At 47.2% G+C, this 18,635-nt stretch overlaps 1 protein-coding gene across 1 annotated transcript in view; it reads right to left on the bottom strand.

The window, feature by feature from the left end:
* The window catches only part of RAI14 (retinoic acid induced 14), a 167,119-nt gene that overhangs the window by 134,235 nt on the left and 14,249 nt on the right, over nucleotides 1-18,635 (bottom strand). Inside the window, 1 exon segment of the mRNA NM_001128462.1 lies at nucleotides 4,335-4,426. Within this exon segment, the coding sequence (NP_001121934.1) occupies nucleotides 4,335-4,370 (36 nt within the window). The 5' untranslated portion in view covers nucleotides 4,371-4,426.

The raw sequence follows: 18,635 nt of genomic DNA, 5'->3' as shown, positions 1-18,635 counted from the left end.
GATGCAGTTCGATCCCTGACCTTGCTCAGTGGGTTAAGGATCCGGCGTTGCCAGGAGCTGTGGTGTAGGCTGGCAGCTATAGCTCCGATTCGACTCCTAGCCTGGGAACCTCCATATGCTGCAGGTGTGGCCCCAAAAAGTAGTAAATAAGTAAATAAATATTCAAGTCAGTAACATATTTCACACATGAAATAAAAATCATCTGCATCAACAAAACAAAAAATATTACTTTGCAGTTGCCCTATTGCACTTCTTTTCTCTTTTTGGCTGCCCTACTGCATGTGGAGTCCCAAGGCCAGGGAGCAGATCAGAGTCGCAATTGCAACCTATGCCTCAGCTGTGGCAATGCCGGATCCGTTAACCCACGGTGCCAGGCTGGGGAATGAACCTGCGTCTTGGTGCTGCCCGTTGCGGCACTGAAGCTACTCCCCTATTTTACATTTTACACAGAAATAAACACTCCCAGTGGTCACGCAGAACAGCAGAATTGTAAGAACTCAAGTTGTTTCTTCCTTGTTGGAATCACCCTGGGATCATCTTCATCTCAAACCCACTGCTTAAAGGGAGAAACAGGTGTTGTCAGAGGGAGAGAAGGCCCTAAGTGCCCAGGCCTGAGCTCTGAGGACCACTCATGATGCCCAAGCAGGGGGTCGCCATCCTCCCAAAGGAAGCCTGGAGCGAGTCTGCACCTGTCTGCCCACCACAAAGCTGAAGTCCTCTGAAGTGTATCATGGGTTTCTGAGTAAGAGAGGAATAAATATTTACCAAGCATCCCGAGTGCCAGGCCGAAGGTGTGTGCCTTACAGGGTGAGGAAACTGGGGCTTCAGAGAAGGAAAGAGATTTGCCCGAGGCTACACACCGAGGTCCAAAATCGCTTTTCCAAGCTACTGCCTGGACGGCTGTTTCATAAAATCAAGCCTCCATCCTTCATTTGCTCCTTCAGGCCACATGGGCCCTGGGAGCAGGCGACTCGGGCACAAGAACTGACTGTCCACCTTGAAGCATGAGGAACCCAGGCAGGGACCTGGAGCTCCCTTTTCTTCATCTGGAAAATGAGCCCAACAATAAAACCTACCACATAAGGGTTGTGGCAAGATTAAATGAAGTTCAAGTAACGAGCTTGGCGTGGCGCCTGACGTATGGTAAATAGGTCTTACTGGTGAGCTCTTATGCTTCTTTGGCTGGCGAACAAGCTGGGCTCTGAGATGGTTTTCTTTTCTGCTTTTATCCCCTCCATCTAGCAGTACAGTGGTGCAGCGTTGGGAATCACTTGGGGATGGATGTGGGGAGCCACCCAACCCTGGCTGGCCCCATCGTACCAATTTCTTCTCCTCCTCTCCCCCAACTTCCTCCTCTAACATTTCTTCCCTTTGCACGAACTCCCAAAACCAGCCTTTCTGCTGCCAATTCCTGAAAGCTTTGAATAGTGTTACTACTGGGATTTTTTTTCTATCTCATGGAAATATTTGTTTTTATTTAACAACTGGATTCCAGGAGTTCCCATTATGGCTCAGCAGTAATGAACCCGACTAGGACCCATGAGGATGTGTGTTTGTTTGATCCCTGGCCTCGCTCAGTGGGTTAAGGATCTGGTGTAGGTGAGCTGTGGTGTAAGCTGCAGACATGACTCAGATCCCACATTGCTGTGGCTGTGGCGTAGGCTGGCAGCTGTAGCTCTGATTCAACCCCTAGCCTGGGAACTTCATTATGCCACAGGTACAGCCCTAAAAAGCCAAAATAAAAAAAAAAAAACCTAGATTCCAACAACACCTTTCCTACTTAGCCACCAATTTAAAACTTTTAAACCAAAAGTGTACGTTCCCATCACTTCTCCTGCCCGTATTCATATATCACAGACCTTTAGACTGATTACATTTTGCTAAAAGAAACTTGACCTGTACTCCCTTAGAATGGAAAGCATATTTGCTACCCTCTTCACATAGCATACAAACCCGCCTCTGCTCAACTGGGCAACATTTTCCATTTAATTGCGTTTTCTTTCTTAACTGAAAGTCAAATGAGGTCTGCAGGCTGTAGCATCCTTGTGAGGCAGAATGCTAACGCAGGCAGTCAGTGCAGGAGCCTGGGCTTCGATGCATTCTTTGATATGGCCGTTGATTAACATTTGTGGCTTAAGGGCTCCAGGGAGTAACATCCCCACAGGCCTTGTTTACTTAGGAGTGTATCTTCGCCCAGATGCACATTAATCCCTAACCCCCTGTGACTCAGTTTACAGGAAGAAAAGGGCAAAGAAACTGTGAGACTTACTGGAGATTTCCACCCTGAGACCCCTATGGGACAAGGACTGATACAGGTAACTGGGCAAGGCCAGTGGGAGAAAACCACATCTTTCCGGACCCCACATTGGTAAACCCCATCTTTAAGGGATAAAAACCCTTATAGGACAATAGAGAGGGGGACTCTTCTTCCCCCACCCAGCTGTCCTGGGAGCTATTTGCTTTTTGGTAATAAAGACAGTGCTTGTTGGAGTTCCCATTGTGGCAAAGTGGAAACGAATCTGGCTAGGAACCATGAGTTTGTGGGTTCAATCCCTGGCCTTGCTCAGTGGGTTAAGGATCTGGTGTTGCGTGAGCTGTGGTATAGGTCACAGACATGGCTCAGATACTGCATTGCTGTGGCTGTGGTGTAGGCTGGAAGCTTTAGCTTCAATTTGACCCCTAGCCTGGGAACCTCCATATGCTGTGGGTTCGGCCTGCTACCTGTGTGTTCTCGAAGTTCATTCTTCGGCTCCATGAACAAGAACCCAGATTCCTATCACATCTTTGCAGCATATCTTGGGCCTGCAAACGAGGAGGCTGCAGGGCTTTCTTGGGACAGTGGTAGAAGTAAGAAGTTAAGGAAGTCAGAGGGCCAAGGCTCTCACTCTGGCTAAAGGCTAGCTGGATGACTTAGGCCAGGTCACTTTACAATCTCTGAATTTTGGCTCACTTACCTAAAGAATGAGAAGGTAGGGCCCACTTTTTCCTAAAAAAAAAAGCATTTCTAGCTTTAACTTCCTCTCAGCAAGACAAGATTCTGCAGTCATTCCACAAGCATCTCCTCTGGTCTGGGCCTTATCAGGGCAGTAAGTTACATGTCCTGACGCAGCCTCGGGAGATAAGCTTCAGCCAAAAGGACAGAGGGAGTGGGGTGGGTGGGGGTGTGTGTGTGTGTCTTGTGTTGCCATAAAAGACGCAGCTTCCACTTATTACAAAAATGTGGTTGTGTCACGCTGTCATATTATTCACAGCAAAGCAATAAGATCCAGGTTCACCTTGAATTACCTAATGTTAAATGACAGCCAGGCAAGCCCATTAGAAGGGTGACATATCTGGGCTTCCATTTAATACCCTTCCATGAATATCTCCCATTCAACAATTCTGCTCCAAGCATCCAGAATGCAGCTAGCACAGGCATGTAATCTCAGCAGGGTTCACGAGGTGACCTTCTGTTACCACAACATGATGCATAATCCTGCTGCTGTTATTTTTCTCCATTTTTCTCTTCTGGGAGACTTTGTTTCATAATTCTGACATCATAACTGGTTCCTCAAATCCTGTCTATTATAATGAACAACAAATGAGGAAGAACCCCAGGAATTCCAGTACATGCAGCAATAGATATTGCTGTTTTATCACAAAAGCTTTAACAGAATTTAACATTTTCTAAACGTCAAAGACAACTGTGCTAACACAAAATTCCTTAGCCATTCTCATGAGACAAGGTCCCTCTAAAAATGACACTCTGCCTCAGACCTGGAGGATATTAGAAATGCTGAGATAGGAGTTACCATCGTGGCACAGCGGAAACGAATCTGACTAGGAACCCTGAGGTTGCAGGTTCGACCCTGGCCTCCGCTCAGTGGGTTAAGGATCTGGCGTTGCCATGAGCTGTGGTGTAGGTCACAGACACAGCTCAGATCTGGCGTTGCTGTGGCTATGGTGTAGGCCTGCAGCTACAGCTCTGATTCATCCCCTAGCCTGGGAACCTCCATATGCTATGGGTGCAGCCCTAAAAAGACAAAAAAAAAAAAAAGAAGAAATGCTGAGATATTTTTGCTGATTTTTTTTTTGTTAAGATGCTTCATTTGACTGTTCCCTTCAAGGCACAGATGCTAGGAGTTTAAAAAAAAAAAAAAGTCACCTTTGGAAGCCATAAACACCAACAGCAAAGAACCTAAAGCACACCTTTCACAAAAGCCACCCTGAGCCGGGCTCGGGGAGCTTCTGGTTTCTGTAGTTAATTAACCCAGGACCTTATCAAGGTGGGAGGGAGGTTCCCGCAGCCCTAGGAACGTGCAGAGAACAGCCAGACGCGAGTCATGGATACTTACGTCACTCTTCCTGAACTTCGCTTTCAGGCTCTTCATGTTGAGCCCATTCAGCCTTCCCACGCTCTAGAAGATCTAGAAGATTCCTTCAGCACCTAAGCAGAGAATGAAAGGAAATTACCTAGGTTTCCAAACGAACACCTCCTGCTTAGACTTGGAGCCTCAGGCACAACTGGGGCTGAGTTAGGAAGGTCAAGGACTGTGAAGGATCAAGAATATGTTATTCCCAGAGTTCCCATCATGGCGCAGCGGAAACAAATCCAACTAGGAACCATGAGGGTGTGGGTTCGATCCCTGGCCTCGCTCAGTGGGTTAAGGATCTGGCCTTGCCGTGAGCTGTGGTATAGGTCACAGACGCGGCTCGATCTGGCATTGCTGTGGTGTAGGCCGGCAGCCGTAGCTCTGATTAGACCCCAGCCTGGGAACCTCCATGTGCTGCGAATGCGGCCCTAAAAATATGTTATTTCCGTTCATGATACTCCCCAGACCCTTCAAATTCACCAAAACTTTACATTTTATCCCACCTTCCCAAACATTAAAAGTAGAATAAGCTGAAGTAACTGCTGAACTGTCACCATACAAGATGCAATATCCCTGCATGAACTCACGCCTCTCCACACATTATAGTTACAGCCTTCACCTCCTCTTGAAGGGCCAGCATAGGGAACCATGATAAGGAAAACAGGTCAGACACCAGATGCCATTCATTCCCTATTTATTTTTCTCAGGATGCTTTCTCCCCCCTCCCACCCCCCACCCCCGAAGATGCACAAGGCGGATGAGCGAAAAAATGCAAGAAACAACAAAGCCTCCCTCATCAAATACCTCATTCCTTAGGTATTTCACTCAAAACAGTGAAAGACTCCCCCAGCTTCTCGTGGGACCCAGCCATTCTGAGCTGGAGCTGGAAAAGTCTTTAAGAAACCACCTCCCTTGGGAAGGCTCTGTGGTCCCTTGAGAAAGCGAAGGTGACTGTTTTGAACGTCCATATACAGGTACTTTTTTTCAGGGAAGAAATTTCCTATTTTCATCAGCGTCTGCGCGAGGGTTGTCATCCTTCTAAAGTTAAGACTATTGATCTAGTCGAAGCCCTTTATTTTCCAGAGGTAGAGATGGAGCCTCAGAGAAGTGAAGAAACCTGTTTGCATTTGCAAAACCTCTGCAGGAAAAAAGAGTCAGAACCAGACCCCAAGGTCTGCCTGATGGTTGAATGTCTTTTCCACCGTCCTACAGCTTGAAAACCATAACCCCGAAGTAAAAACGCTATGCAAAAATATGGTACAAACTTGATCATTTCCACCTTTAAACTTGGAAAAGGTACCAAGTGTGGATCTCCTGCATTTAGGTCAACAAGGCCAAAAAAAAAAAAAAAAAAAAAAAAATCTACGTTCAAGTTCCATCACATGGTAAGTGCTCAAGAACTGTCACTTCAAGCCTTACAGAAGTGAGCATAAGGGACAGTCACAGACCCATCCATGCAAGAGCTAAGGAAGAGTGGTCAGATAGTCACCACAATTGACCATTATTTTTCATAAGCCTTCTGAGGTCGGCTTGTTCCTCCATCATTCGTCTCAACCTGATCTGAGGAGACAGAGCCAGGGAGAAATATAAACTGAAGGGCTGGACTCATCCCTTCCCAGGCCTCTGTCACCGCCTCCAGAAGGTGTCCGGTGACCCCTGGCTTCTGATTTGTTTACCTTCATTATTACTGCTGCCATTAAGCAGGGCCCTTGGATGAATTGGTACAAAAACCCATCATCATAAAGCACATCAGCGGTCAGTGACATTACCCTGGAGGCCACACCATTACTGCGGCCTCCCTGTGGTCCCTTTCAATCTTCCCAGCCTCTGCAGGAGTGACAGAATGCGTGTTGCCTTGGAAACCGCACACACTGTAATTACACCTTGTTAATTGCCACATACTTAACCACAGAGAAGGCTGGGCTGGTACCCAAACGGCAAAGTGCAAACTCCGAGCCACTGTTTCTCGAAGTTGGCCCCTCCTTAATCTGAATCCAAAAGACCTGGGCACAGTTTGCTAAATGCAAAAATCCTAGGTCACAGCCTATGGAGACTGAATCTTGGGAGCAGGGCCCAGGATCCCCCTTGGTTGAGTTTTGGCATACAGGTTTGAGAACCTAGAAATGCATTACATGCAACAGGCAACATCCTTGTCCAAGTTGCACTCGTTTATAAAACAGCTCTTTTTCACATCAAAACATTCCTCATTTGATGACTCCAAGGAGGAACAATGACAATCGGATGTTCCCAACATGTCATTGCCTCATGGTTCTCCCCCAAGTGATGCTAGAAAATGGAAACCATCCTGCGAGTTCGGTTCCTTCCACCCTCTGATGAAGTGTTAATAACCAAAAAGAGAGGCCAAATCCATGCAGTAGAAAGGTAGAAACAAGAGACTCAGGCTTGGATCACCCCAAACCGTGTAGCCCACCAAGGGGGAACCACCCAAAGTGTCCCTTCAGTCAAGGCAAAGGTGGTTGCAATTTTTGTTTGAGGTCCTGGGGGGGGTTTGTGGGTGTGGTGCTAGTTTTGTGGTGTGTTTGTCTTTGGCATTCTTTCTCCCCACCCCAACCCACTCCCACCCAGCCTGGCAGTGAGAAGTATGCAAACTCTCATTTTAAAAGGATTAAGTAAATATAGCAACTAATTCCAAAACTTCCCAGAGGGAGGTATTAGCTGTGAAGTGAATGTCTTCCTGGGGCTCTGGGTGTGTGAAAGCTGGGTGGTCCGTGCATCTAACTCCAGGATGATAGGGGGTCAAGGATGAAGACATTCTGGAAACCCACGGAAGAGTCACTTCAGAGAACTGTAGCTGGGGGTAATTAAAATTAGTAATAGCTCACTGCTTTCCCAGTATTCGTAAAAGGACACAACCCTTGGGAGTCTGACTAGTGAAAAGTCACCTGCCTCTGAAATGATGCTGGGCTCCCCGCCTCAGTACCTCCTCCTCCCAAGAGGACCGTGAGGCCATCAGAGACTTGCCTTCCTTGGGCCAGCGGGAATCCTACAGCTCCAATTCCCAAATCCAAAGCCCAGGGCTGGATAAAGTGACATCTATCCACTTAGCGAGGCTACGCTAACAGCAATCCTTGGAAAAGTCACTTAATCAAGATGCTTGGTTCAAAAGAGCTGCAGTGAAAGCTGAATTAACTGTACCAGCAGTCTAATTTGGATGGCAGAAAAAGAGGAGGAACGGTTTCACAGAGATGAGAAACGGCATTTGAATGGAGTTCTCGCACTTCAAGTGGAATAAAGCATATCTACCCACTGGACAGAAATGTCATGTCAGTCAGTTTACTCCCTGCTCAATTCAAAATAAGTCACTGAAACAGAGCTGGCATCACTGGTCACCAGTCATTGTGTGACTCCATCAGTGAGGAAGGAACAGGGCAGAGAGATGCATGGGCTTGTTGTCCTCTCCTCTGAAAGACTAGATCCAAACACGGTTGATTTAGTAATCCATGCTCTCTTTAAAAATAATGCAACTCTCAAAGCTTAACATGAGCTACCCTTATCTAATTCTATCCTGAATCCAAAAACCTTGATATTAGCCTAGAAGATTTATTATGAACTAATAAGTTAGACTTCTTTGAGTATTAAAAATAACTTATAACAGGAGTTCCCATCATGGCGCAGCAGAAATAAATCCAACTAGGAACAATGAGGTTGCGGGTTCGATCTCTGGCCTCACTCAGCGGGTTAAGGATCTGGCGTTGCCGTGAACTGTGGTGCAGGTTGCAGACGTGGCGTAGATCCTGCATTGCTGTGGCTGTGGTGCAGGCCAGCAGCTGCAGCTCCAATTGGACCCCTAGCCTGAGAACTTCCATATGCCGTGGGTGCGGCCCTAAAAAAAAGACAAAAGACCAAAAAAAAAAAAAAAAAATTATAATGGATACAGAGTTTCCTTTGGCAAGGTTCTAAATTTATTGTCATGATGGCTCCGCCACCCGTGAACATACCAAAAATCATTCAACTGTACGCTTCACATGGGCAGATTGAACAGGATGGGACTTAAGACTTATTTTTCTTAATAGGCTAATCACCTCCATTACCTTCTTCAATCCTAAGAAAACTAGGAAAATTCCAGGTTAGAAACCTCTGGGCTGACTGAAAAAGAACTCAGAAGGAACAAAAGCTAACAAGCCATGCCCTTAGTACTAAAATGTGATTTCTCCTAAATTCTCTTTATTTAGCAATTTCTCTACCATGAGCCCCCCCGGCTGAGAGGGTTAGAAAAAAAGTCCCTGTCTTCTGTCTTCAAACCACTCCTTCTCCCACCTACCCCCACCACTCCCTACATACCACCCAAAGATTATTTCTTTTTTTTTTTTTTTTGGTCTTTTTGCTATTTCTTGGGCCGCTCCTGCGGCATATGGACATTCCCAGGCTAGGGGTCAAGTCAGAGCTGTAGCCACTGGCCTACGTCAGAGCCACAGCAATGCGGGATCTGAGCCGCGTCTGCGACCTACACCACAGCTCACGGCAATACTGGATCGTTAACCCACTGAGTGAGGCCAGGGATCGAACCCGCAACCTCATGGTTCCTAGTTGGATTCGTTAACCACTGCGCCACGACGGGAACTCCCCAAAGATTATTTCATAAGACAATATTGCCAATTCCATCAGAGCATAAGGCTCCTCTTGGAGCCCTAGCCAGGTAATCAGAGGTGAGGCTCAGAAACCTGTCATTTTATTTTATTTTTTTTAACTCACGAGGTGATTTGGATGCTCAACTAGATGGAAAACCACTGTTCTCGACTCAGTCATACCATCCCTGACACCTTCATGAAAAATCACCTAGAGATATAAGTAGATTATGACAGATCAATACTTTCAAGCATTGACTGAATCTTTCAAAATCTTGTGGGGGGTGAGCAGGGAGCCCTCGATGCTACAATCTAAGAGAGAAAAGACCAGGTTGCCCATGGCCACTAAGAAACAATATTAGCCTGCAAAGGCAGACGGCAGCTGTATGTGTGTACGTTTGCCTGAGTGACAAGAAGACACTAGCATCCAAGATGCCATACCCCAGGATTCAAGGGCAGTGGTTTCAAATAATTCCCTCTGCATCACTGCAGCCTGAGAGGAGCAAGAGTAAATAACAACATCCTCCCTCTAATCCTCCATCCTCGGCAACCCCAGAACACGAATGCACACGCCAGACAGACGTCAGGATTTTTTCTTCCAAGTCAAAAGAACATCGGACTTAAAACCAAAAGCACTTGGAGAAGACATGCAACAAAGTTCAAAACGAAAATTAAAACACTTCTCTCCTCGTCAGCATCTCTCTCTTCTCCCTCAAGCACTTGTTTCCCCAGCCAATCATCTCTGGCCAACAAACATGGACTTTTAACCCAAAGCTGTATAAACACTCAATGCTCTCAATCTGGCAAAACAGATCCCTGCTGTGAAAGGTCTCTCCAGACCAGCCTTCCTGATAAAGATGTCCCGGCCAACACAGTGAGCTGTGCCAGCCCAAGGGCTCCTCAGAAAGGGCTGTGCCTATGACGAGGTCACTGTCTCTGGAATAAAGAATATAAAATGGGAAGCAGAGGCCAGGGAGCACCATTGCCCTCGCTCAACTTACTTTATCCACAGCAGGTCTGGTCTTAGCTTTTAAACACAAGACATTTAGCTTGTGGGGACTCTTGAGCAGACACTACAGAGGATTCAGAACTGACCAAGAGTACCAGCAGAGAACGGCACAGGAGTTCCTGTTGTGGCTCAGCAGTAACAAACCCCACTAGTATCCATGAGGATGCGGGTTCCATCCCTGGCCTCATTCAGTGGGTTAAGAATCCGGCGTTGCCACAAGCTGTAGTGCAGGTCGCAGATGCAGCTCGGAGTTGTTGTGACCAAGGCATAGGCTGGCAGCTACAGATCCGATTAGACCTCTAGCCTGGGAACTTCCGCATGCCATGGGTGTAGCCCTAAGAAGCAAAAAAAAAAAAAAAAAGGAACCATGAGAATGGCACAAAATCCTCTATTATTAAGGGTCAACTACTGGAGGAATTCCAAGAGTGGAAATCCTTGAGGACTGGAAAAAATCAGAGATGTCTTCACCACTGGGGCAGGGGTCTGAGTGGCTCTAAAGGATCTCAGGATTGGGGCCAGTCGATGAGGAAAGGGCACCTTGTCAGGCTTTTCCCACCAGCTGGGCACACCCACCCAAGTTTCCCAGGCCTAGGCCAGACACTGGTCTGATCTCTGCCAGCAGTCCTAGAAGCTTCTCTCCGAAGGTTGAGTGGGTGTGGTGGGAATCAATGCATAGTTCTCTCTGAAGAAAGATCCTCCCCCAGTCCCCACACGCCCTGACCCTTTGAGACCTTGGACGTGAGGGAGGGGTTCAAGCGTCTCCATACCAGTTTTGGGGAAATTTGAAAATGTACATCTCAGGCTGTTTACTTTGGAATGGAAATTTTTCAAGGTAGAATTTTCATTTTGCTTATCCCTCGGGTGCCGGCCAATGGCACAAAAATCAGTAAATATTGCTGTTCCCCTTGTGGCTCAGAGCGTTAAAAACCCAACATATAGTGTCCGTGAGGATGCAGGTTCAATCTCTGGCCTTGCTCAGTGGGTTAAGGATCTGGAGTTGCTGCAAGCTGCAGTGTAGCTCAAAGATGGGGCTCAGATCTGGCACTGCTGTGGCTGTGACCTGCAGCGGCGGCTTTGATTCCCTAGCCTGGGAACTTCCATATGCCACAGGTGTGGCCCTAAAAAGAAAAAAGCCAAAAATCAGGAAATGTTTCCTAAAGGAACGTGTAGGACAAAGACACAGGTTAGGGCCTAAATAGTCTTTAGACTTCACCTTTGACCTCAGCAAGGTTCTCTTTGGCCCCAAATGGACTGGGTGAGCTGCACGGGGATTTGAGTACAGGCAGCATGCTCAGGTTTCACAGGTACTTGAAAGCACTAAGAAGTTTTTTTTTTTTTAAAAAAAAAAACCCAAACCATCAACTCAGGTGCCCTTAAGAATCTTATGAGGCTGCCCTCCTCTTTCCCTCCTGCCTCCCTCTCCCCTCAGGACTGTGCCCCTTCTGCAGCCTCTCCCAACCACACGCTGAGCTTAGCCATGGGAGCTGACCCTTCCAATAATGGAATGTAAGAGTCAACAGCCCACAAGGACCACCAGCTAGAACCCTGGGGGCAGGTGCTTAGGAGAGAGATTTTATCGGCCTGATACCAGCAGGCCAGAGACTCCCCTCTACATGCCAACCTGTTATTTTGCATGAGATTCTGCCGCTTCTGGTCAAGGAGCTTCTCAACAAGGAAAAGACGGGCCAGGTCTTTACCTCTAATTTCAGTGGGACTCTCTCCAGAGTCCACACTCAGAGAAGTTCAAGTTCACGATGGCAGAGAGAACAGAGGAACGAACAAGCACTACAGGTGAAGGTGGAAGCACAAAGATACACAGACCCATCTTTGCAAAGTAAGCAGCCGGTCCAAGATGCACAACTTCAAAGGCTTTAGCTGCAAACTGGGAACAGGACTCTTGAGCCCTCGCTCACACCCAAGGTCTTGAAGGGTCAGAGCACGGGAGAATGGGGAGGATTTTCCTCTGCAGAGAACCAGGCAATGATTCCCTCCACATCGAATCAGCCTCATGAGAAGGGTCTTAGGACCACTTGGAGGATTGGACAGGTGACTGATCCTTACCTGGACAAATCTAAAAAGGTACAGAGAAGGTGGCCTATGCGGTGGAGACGGGAAAGGAGAAGCAGTGGTGCAGGCTGTGATCAGCCTGAACGCTGAGTTTATCTGAGCAGAGATGTACGTTTCCCGTAGACCAGACAGAGACGCTTCACAGGGGAGGGCAGGAAGCTGTCTTGGACCCCATCCCACGGAGCAGGCTGCAGGGGGGGAGTGGGCGCTAGAAAGCGGGGGATTCCCAGAGAAGCAACAAAGCAGAGGTGAGTCCATCACCTCCATCAGGGACTCAGAGGGGTCCCCAGCCATGGTCTAGCCATGGAACAAGGAAAGGGAAGGATCTCCAGAGGCCTCCTGCACCGGTTTGCTAGGGCTGCCAGGACAAAGCATCACCATCTGGCTGCTTTGGCAACAGAAATTTACATCCTCATGGTTCTGGAGGAGAGACGTCCAAGATCAGGCTAAGAGCAGGGTTGATTTTGATCTTTATCCTGAGGCCTCTCTCCCCGGCCGCAGATGGCTGTCCTCTCCCTTTGTTTGCATGTGGTCTTCCTCTGTATGCTTCTGTGTCCTGATGTCTTCTTATAAGGATACCATATACCCTTATTTACCTTAACTTCATCCTCAAAGGCCCTACTGACAAATACAGTCATATTCTGAGGACTGGGGCTAAGACTTCAACATACGAATTTTAGGAGGACAAAGTCCAGCCCAGAACACCCCCCAAAGGAGCCCAAGAGTGAGAATGAGATCAAAACATCTGTCAGGCCCAGAGAGCACTGCTCCACATCTCACCGTTCGTATGAACTTTCTTGTTCCTATTATGTGTCATCTCCCCGATCCTACCACCAGTTTCACCAACACAACCCTGGGGGAAGGACACAAACCAAGACAGAAGAAGATGGTGGGATAGCAGGAGAAAAGTGGGGAAAGAGAGAAAAGGAAAGATATTTTAAATCAAATTTAAAATTTCTATTTTTATTTGAAATCGGACATCCCAAGAACTAAATTTAAGAGTGTTTAGGGAGTTCCCATCATGGCACAGTGGAAAAACCCGACTAGGAACCATGAGGTTGTGGGTTTGAGCCCTGGCCTCGTTCAGTGAGTTAAGGATCTGGCGTTGCTGTGAGCTGGAGCGTAGGCCGGCAGCTGCAGCTCCAATTAGACCCCTAGCCTGGGAAGCAGCAATTGAAATTGACTATAGAATTTTTTTGAGGGGGAGGTCTTTTTAGGGCCACACCTATGGCATATGGAGGTTCCCAGGCTAGGGGTCCAATTGGAGCTGTGGCTGCTGGCCTATACCACAGCCACAGCAATGTGGGATCCGAGCCGCATCTGCAACCTACACCACAGCTCACAGTAACGCCGGATCCTTAACCCACTGAGCGAAGCCAGGAACTGAACCCGAGTCCTCATGGATGCTAGTCGGGTTCGTTAACCACTGAGCCACGGCGGGAACTCCTAGAATTTTTTTTAAAGCTAAGAATAATTGCAAGTTATAGGTTTCATCCAGAGGCAAGACAGACTGACATCACTGCATAAATTTTAAAGAGTCAGTGGGACACAAACCAAAGCTGCTTTATGATTGCATCTTAGGTACCTTATTTATTCAACAAACCAGATAAATGTAAAAAAGGCAGGAGTAAACAAACATGCAAATTACATCATGGGCTGGACGCTTTCATCTATGTCATCTCTCTCATGCATTAACTAAGGTGCAGGTTTGTTAAAAGACTGCCCAGATAATAAAGAAGGGGGGAACCTACAGAAGAGGGAAAAAGATGTAAGCAACAGTTTTATTCTGGCAATGAATCCTTTCTAAAATACGCTTAATATATCAAATCCTTCCACCCCTCAAAAACAACTACATTCTTTTAAAATCATAAATGCCACCAAACATTGTATCATAATAATCATGCAGTAAAACTCCTAAGAATCTCAATCTCCCTCCCTATGTTCACAACTTGCCTTTATCTAGGGGATGACATTTCTTTTGAGAAACAAATACATCATTCTTCTTTAAAAATGAAACCCGCCATCAACCAGGACCGACCTTGGTCCACGAATTAGTCACAGCCACCAGCACTGATATGAAACTGGCGGCGGCTCTGGTAATGCTACTACCTGGGCTGTCAACCTTGCTACTCATGTGCTCTGATAAACCTACCAAAGAAAAGCCCCAAGGTTACTTCACGCCCTAAATCCATCCAATTTGAAAAGCAGGGGCTGAAGCAAAACAAGCTACCTCTGGAATAGAAAAATCACTCTAGGACTAAGAAACGCCATGTGGTTCTCCCTCACATTGAGGGTATTTTTAAGATGATCTCTTAAAATGCTGCTCTGGCATGTGTTTCCAAATCTTTGATGCCACTGTCAACAGCTTCCTCTAAACATACCACCAGGTTCATCGCTCAAGCAAAAAGCTGCCCTGCACATACCTAGCAATCAACCCCAACTGGCAAGGGGTCTTACTGTCTTCGTCTCAAGTCCATTCTTTGGCTTTCCTTCCTCTTAAAATCCAAAAGAATCCACCAAGTTTAAAACAACAGGGCCAACCCTCAAATGTTACTGATGAAAATTTAAAATGCGGAAAGCAAAAAAGTCACCGTGGCAAGCCACTGGGTAGTTTCTTAAGAAGTTAAATATAAATTTACCATTCAATCTGGCAATTCCACTCTTGCACATCTTGCCAGGAGAAATGAAAACACAAGGACACAGAAAGAGGTGTACATGAATGTTTACAGCAGCAGGATTCATAATCATGAAAAAGTGGGAACTACTGCAATATCCATCAACTAGGTAAACAGAACGCAGCATTTCCATACAGGAGACTACATGCTACTGAGCAGTAAAAGGAAGTTAATACTGACACACTCGGCAACCCGCATGCGGTGCAAGACCATCGTGCTGAGGCCCAGACACAGAGACCACACACTGCAAGATGCCATGTGTAGGACATGTCTGGAACAAGCAAAATCACAGACAGGAAGTAGATTAGCAGTTGTCTAGCGCTGGGAATGATAACAGAAAGGGACTGCGAATGAGCATGAGAGCTCTTTGTGGGGAGAAGGAGATGTTTTACAACTCAATTGCGGGAGTTCCTGCTGTGGCACAACAGGACTGGCGACGTCTCGGCAGCGGCACCAGGACACAGGCTTGATCCTCAGCCTGGCACAGTGGGGCCTGGCACAGTGGGTAAAGGATCCGGCATTGCCACGGGTATACCTTAGATATAATCCTGGCCTGGGAACTCCATGTGCCACAGGGTGCCCAAAAAAGGAAAAAAAAATTCAGTTGTGATGATGATTCTACAACTTCATAAATTTACATAAAACTATTGGAACAATATCGCATACTTAAATGGGCAAATTTTGTGGAATGTAAACCATACCTTGATGAAGATGCTTTTAAAAAGATCAAGGAGGTCCATATGCAAAGTTGTTAGGTAATGAGAAACATCTTTAGAGTAAGAGGGTAGCTCCCTTGATGGCTTTATTCAATTCTTGGCTTTACTCTAGAAAGATGAAATCACCAACTGCTGGCTTACTGTGATGTCACTGGTTCTTTGACTTGGTTTTAAATGGGGTACCGTGGACTCTCCACATTCTGGAATGGAGGACATGTCACTTACGACGACCACAATGGTTCTGATGGATCTTTACCCAGTCATCCAGGGCCTCGAATACTTTTCTGAACAAGGGATAATAATACATTAATCACCTGGATTCTGTGAACTGTGATGCCCGAGGAGCAGGAGTGAGGATGGAGCGCATAGGAATTATTTCTGCTACCCCCAGCTACTTGGATGTCATTCGAACATGATGAATTCAAATCACCTGTTTTCATCTCCAGCCCAACAGAGAAGGGGCACCTGCTCACCCGAAGGCCCGTCTCTGCATTTTTCTCTCACATAACATGCCACCAGGCACACTGCTGACCTGGATGCTCAGTGCCCGGCCTCCTCTGACACCTGCATTCCTCTTCTTCTAGAAAACTGTCCCCCTACCTCCTCTTCCCCCCCACCACTCCAACCAGGGTATGTCTGACACTGTAGCCATTTGGAGAGATGGGACTGAGTCTTTAGCAAAGCTAGTCAGAGACACTCCCTGGGCTTTTGGGGGCTGGGGGAGGGGAGAAACAGGGTGAAAGGAATGAGGGTGTAGAAAAGGAAGGGAGTGGAAGAGGGAGAGGAAGGGAAGGGAAGACCTTCCTCTCGGGTGGGTGGAGAGGTGGAAAATGTGAGCCTGGCAGCTGCCCAAGACCCAGTCCTAGCCCAGTGCAGAGCACTTTTGGGGAGGGAACCAGGGATGACCCTGAATCCAGAGATCCCAGAGGCCGACATCCTTTTAGCACAGGATTTGGTGTCCTAAGAGCCAAGGCACTTCTTCCTCCTACTCTAAGCTAGGGCAGGCTGAGTTTCCATCGCTTGCAATCTGCAAGTACTGACAAATCCTTGGTTGCCTTCTCACCTAGTCAATCGGGCTCAGGCTGTCACCGCAGATGCCACAGTAAAAGAGGGGCCTAGAACCTAAGCCGCACTGCTGAAGCTTGCATTTCTCTCCAATCTGCTCATTTCTGAAGTCACAAGCGAAATGCACTCTATGAACCTATAAAAGTGAAATACACACCCTCTAGAGCTGGGCTGAATACCAGGGGGTGACCAGCAAAGTCCCCTTCGAACCCACAGGTTAGGGGCGGGGGCGCATATCTATCATTCAGTTTGGCTATTAGCTGCTCCCTGCTCTGTTCTGCCCCAGGCAGTACACGCTCGCCCAGCACCACCTCCAAGCTCGCTTTTATTCACCATGAAAGACCCGGCCAGCAAGCACCACCTTCTGGGCTATTTCCATTCTGAAAGTATACACGGCCCTTTGGCTCTCCTACCAGGAGCCAGCCAACAAGGAAAACAACCAGCCGTAACTGGAAATGAAGAGCATTAGACTTTTCAAAGCCCTCAAAAAATAACAGCTGGGTCCTGGAGAGCCTCTGTGCTGCTGTTAAGGAAAACTTGGGGGTGGGTGGGGACCAGGAGAGAGGGGCAGACAGTGGGGGAAGCCACCCTGGAGTAGGGGGTGGAATGCTGGGGTACAGCTGGACCAGAAGACTTCAGGGCCCGAGGACAATTCTTGGAGCTGTTAATTCCTGACTATCACTGAACATACATGACTTGCAAACACGCTCTCATTCACCCTAAACTTATTTGACATGAGCCACCTGGAGGCGAAGCCCAACACAGTGGCTCAGTCATCAAGGCCACACTCCCCAAGGGCTATGCCAGCCTGGATTTGCCACACCACTGTCCTGGCAACGCTAATGGAAAAGCCTTTCAGATCCTTTCCCTTTAGAAGCCCCAGACGAACCCTCCTGCACTGCTGGTGGGAATGTAAACTGGTACAGCCACTATGGAGAACAGTTTGGAGATACCTTAGAAATCTATACATAGAACTGCCATATGACCCTGCAATCCCGCTCTTGGGCATCTATCCGGACAAAGCTCTGCTTAAAAGAGACACATGCACCCGCATGTTCATTGCAGCACTATTCACAATAGCCAGGACATGGAAACAACCCAAATGTCCATCCACAGATGATTGGATTCGGAAGAGGTGGTATATATACACAATGGAATACTACTCAGCCATAAAAAAGGATGACATCATGCCATTTGCAGCAACATGGATGGAACTAGAGAATCTCATCCTGAGTGAAATGAGCCAGAAAGACAAAGACAAATACCATATGATATCACTTATAACTGGAATCTAATATCCAGCACAAATGAACATCTCCTCAGAAAAGAAAATCATGGACTTGGAGAAGAGACTTGTGGTTGCCTGAAGGGAGGGGGAGGGAGTGGGAGGGATCGGGAGCTTGGGCTTATCAGACACAACCTAAAATAGATTTACAAGGAGATCCTGCTGAATAGCATTGAGAACTATGTCTAGATACTCATGTTGCAACAGAAGAAAGGGTGGGGGAAAAAACTGTAACTGCAATGTATACATGTAAGGATAACCTGACCCCCTTGCTGTACAGTGGGAAAAAAAAAAAAAAAAAAAAAGCCCCAGACGGCTCCACGCTTATGCTATGTGAGGGAGTCCAGAACTGCCCGCCCAGTGAACACAAACTCCTGATGACTGAATTTGATATCCTGACCCTCCCATCTTTCAATTTTCAACCATGTTCTGTGTTTAGGGATAAGGAGAAACCAGCATTAACATAAAGGATGGGGAGGAGTTCCTGTTGTGGCTCAGCAGGATAAAGACTCCGACTGGTATCCATGAGGATGCGGGTTCAATCCCTGGCCTTGCTCAGTGGGTTAAAGGATCCAGTGTTGCTACGAGTTGCGGTGTTGGTTACAGACACAGCTTGGATCCGGAGTTGCTGTCGCTGTGCCAGCTGCGGCTCTGATTTGACCCCTACCCAGGGAACTGCCATATGCCATGAGTGTGACCCTAAAAGGCAAAGACAAAAACAAACCATGAAGGATGGGGAATGCTTCTATCAGCCATATGAAGATTTCAAACACACGCCCTCCCACCCCATGCCCCACACATATCCACAAACTCACATACCTTGCACCTGATCCTACAAGGGTTTACAGAGTAAAAATACCATGGCCACTTAAGAACTTGT

Source organism: Sus scrofa, chromosome 16 (assembly GCF_000003025.6).
Source record: "Sus scrofa isolate TJ Tabasco breed Duroc chromosome 16, Sscrofa11.1, whole genome shotgun sequence".
Taxonomy (NCBI): Eukaryota; Metazoa; Chordata; class Mammalia; order Artiodactyla; family Suidae; genus Sus; species Sus scrofa.
The sequence above is the reverse complement of the archived record's forward strand: the minus strand, read 5'-3'. Positions and strand labels throughout refer to the sequence as shown.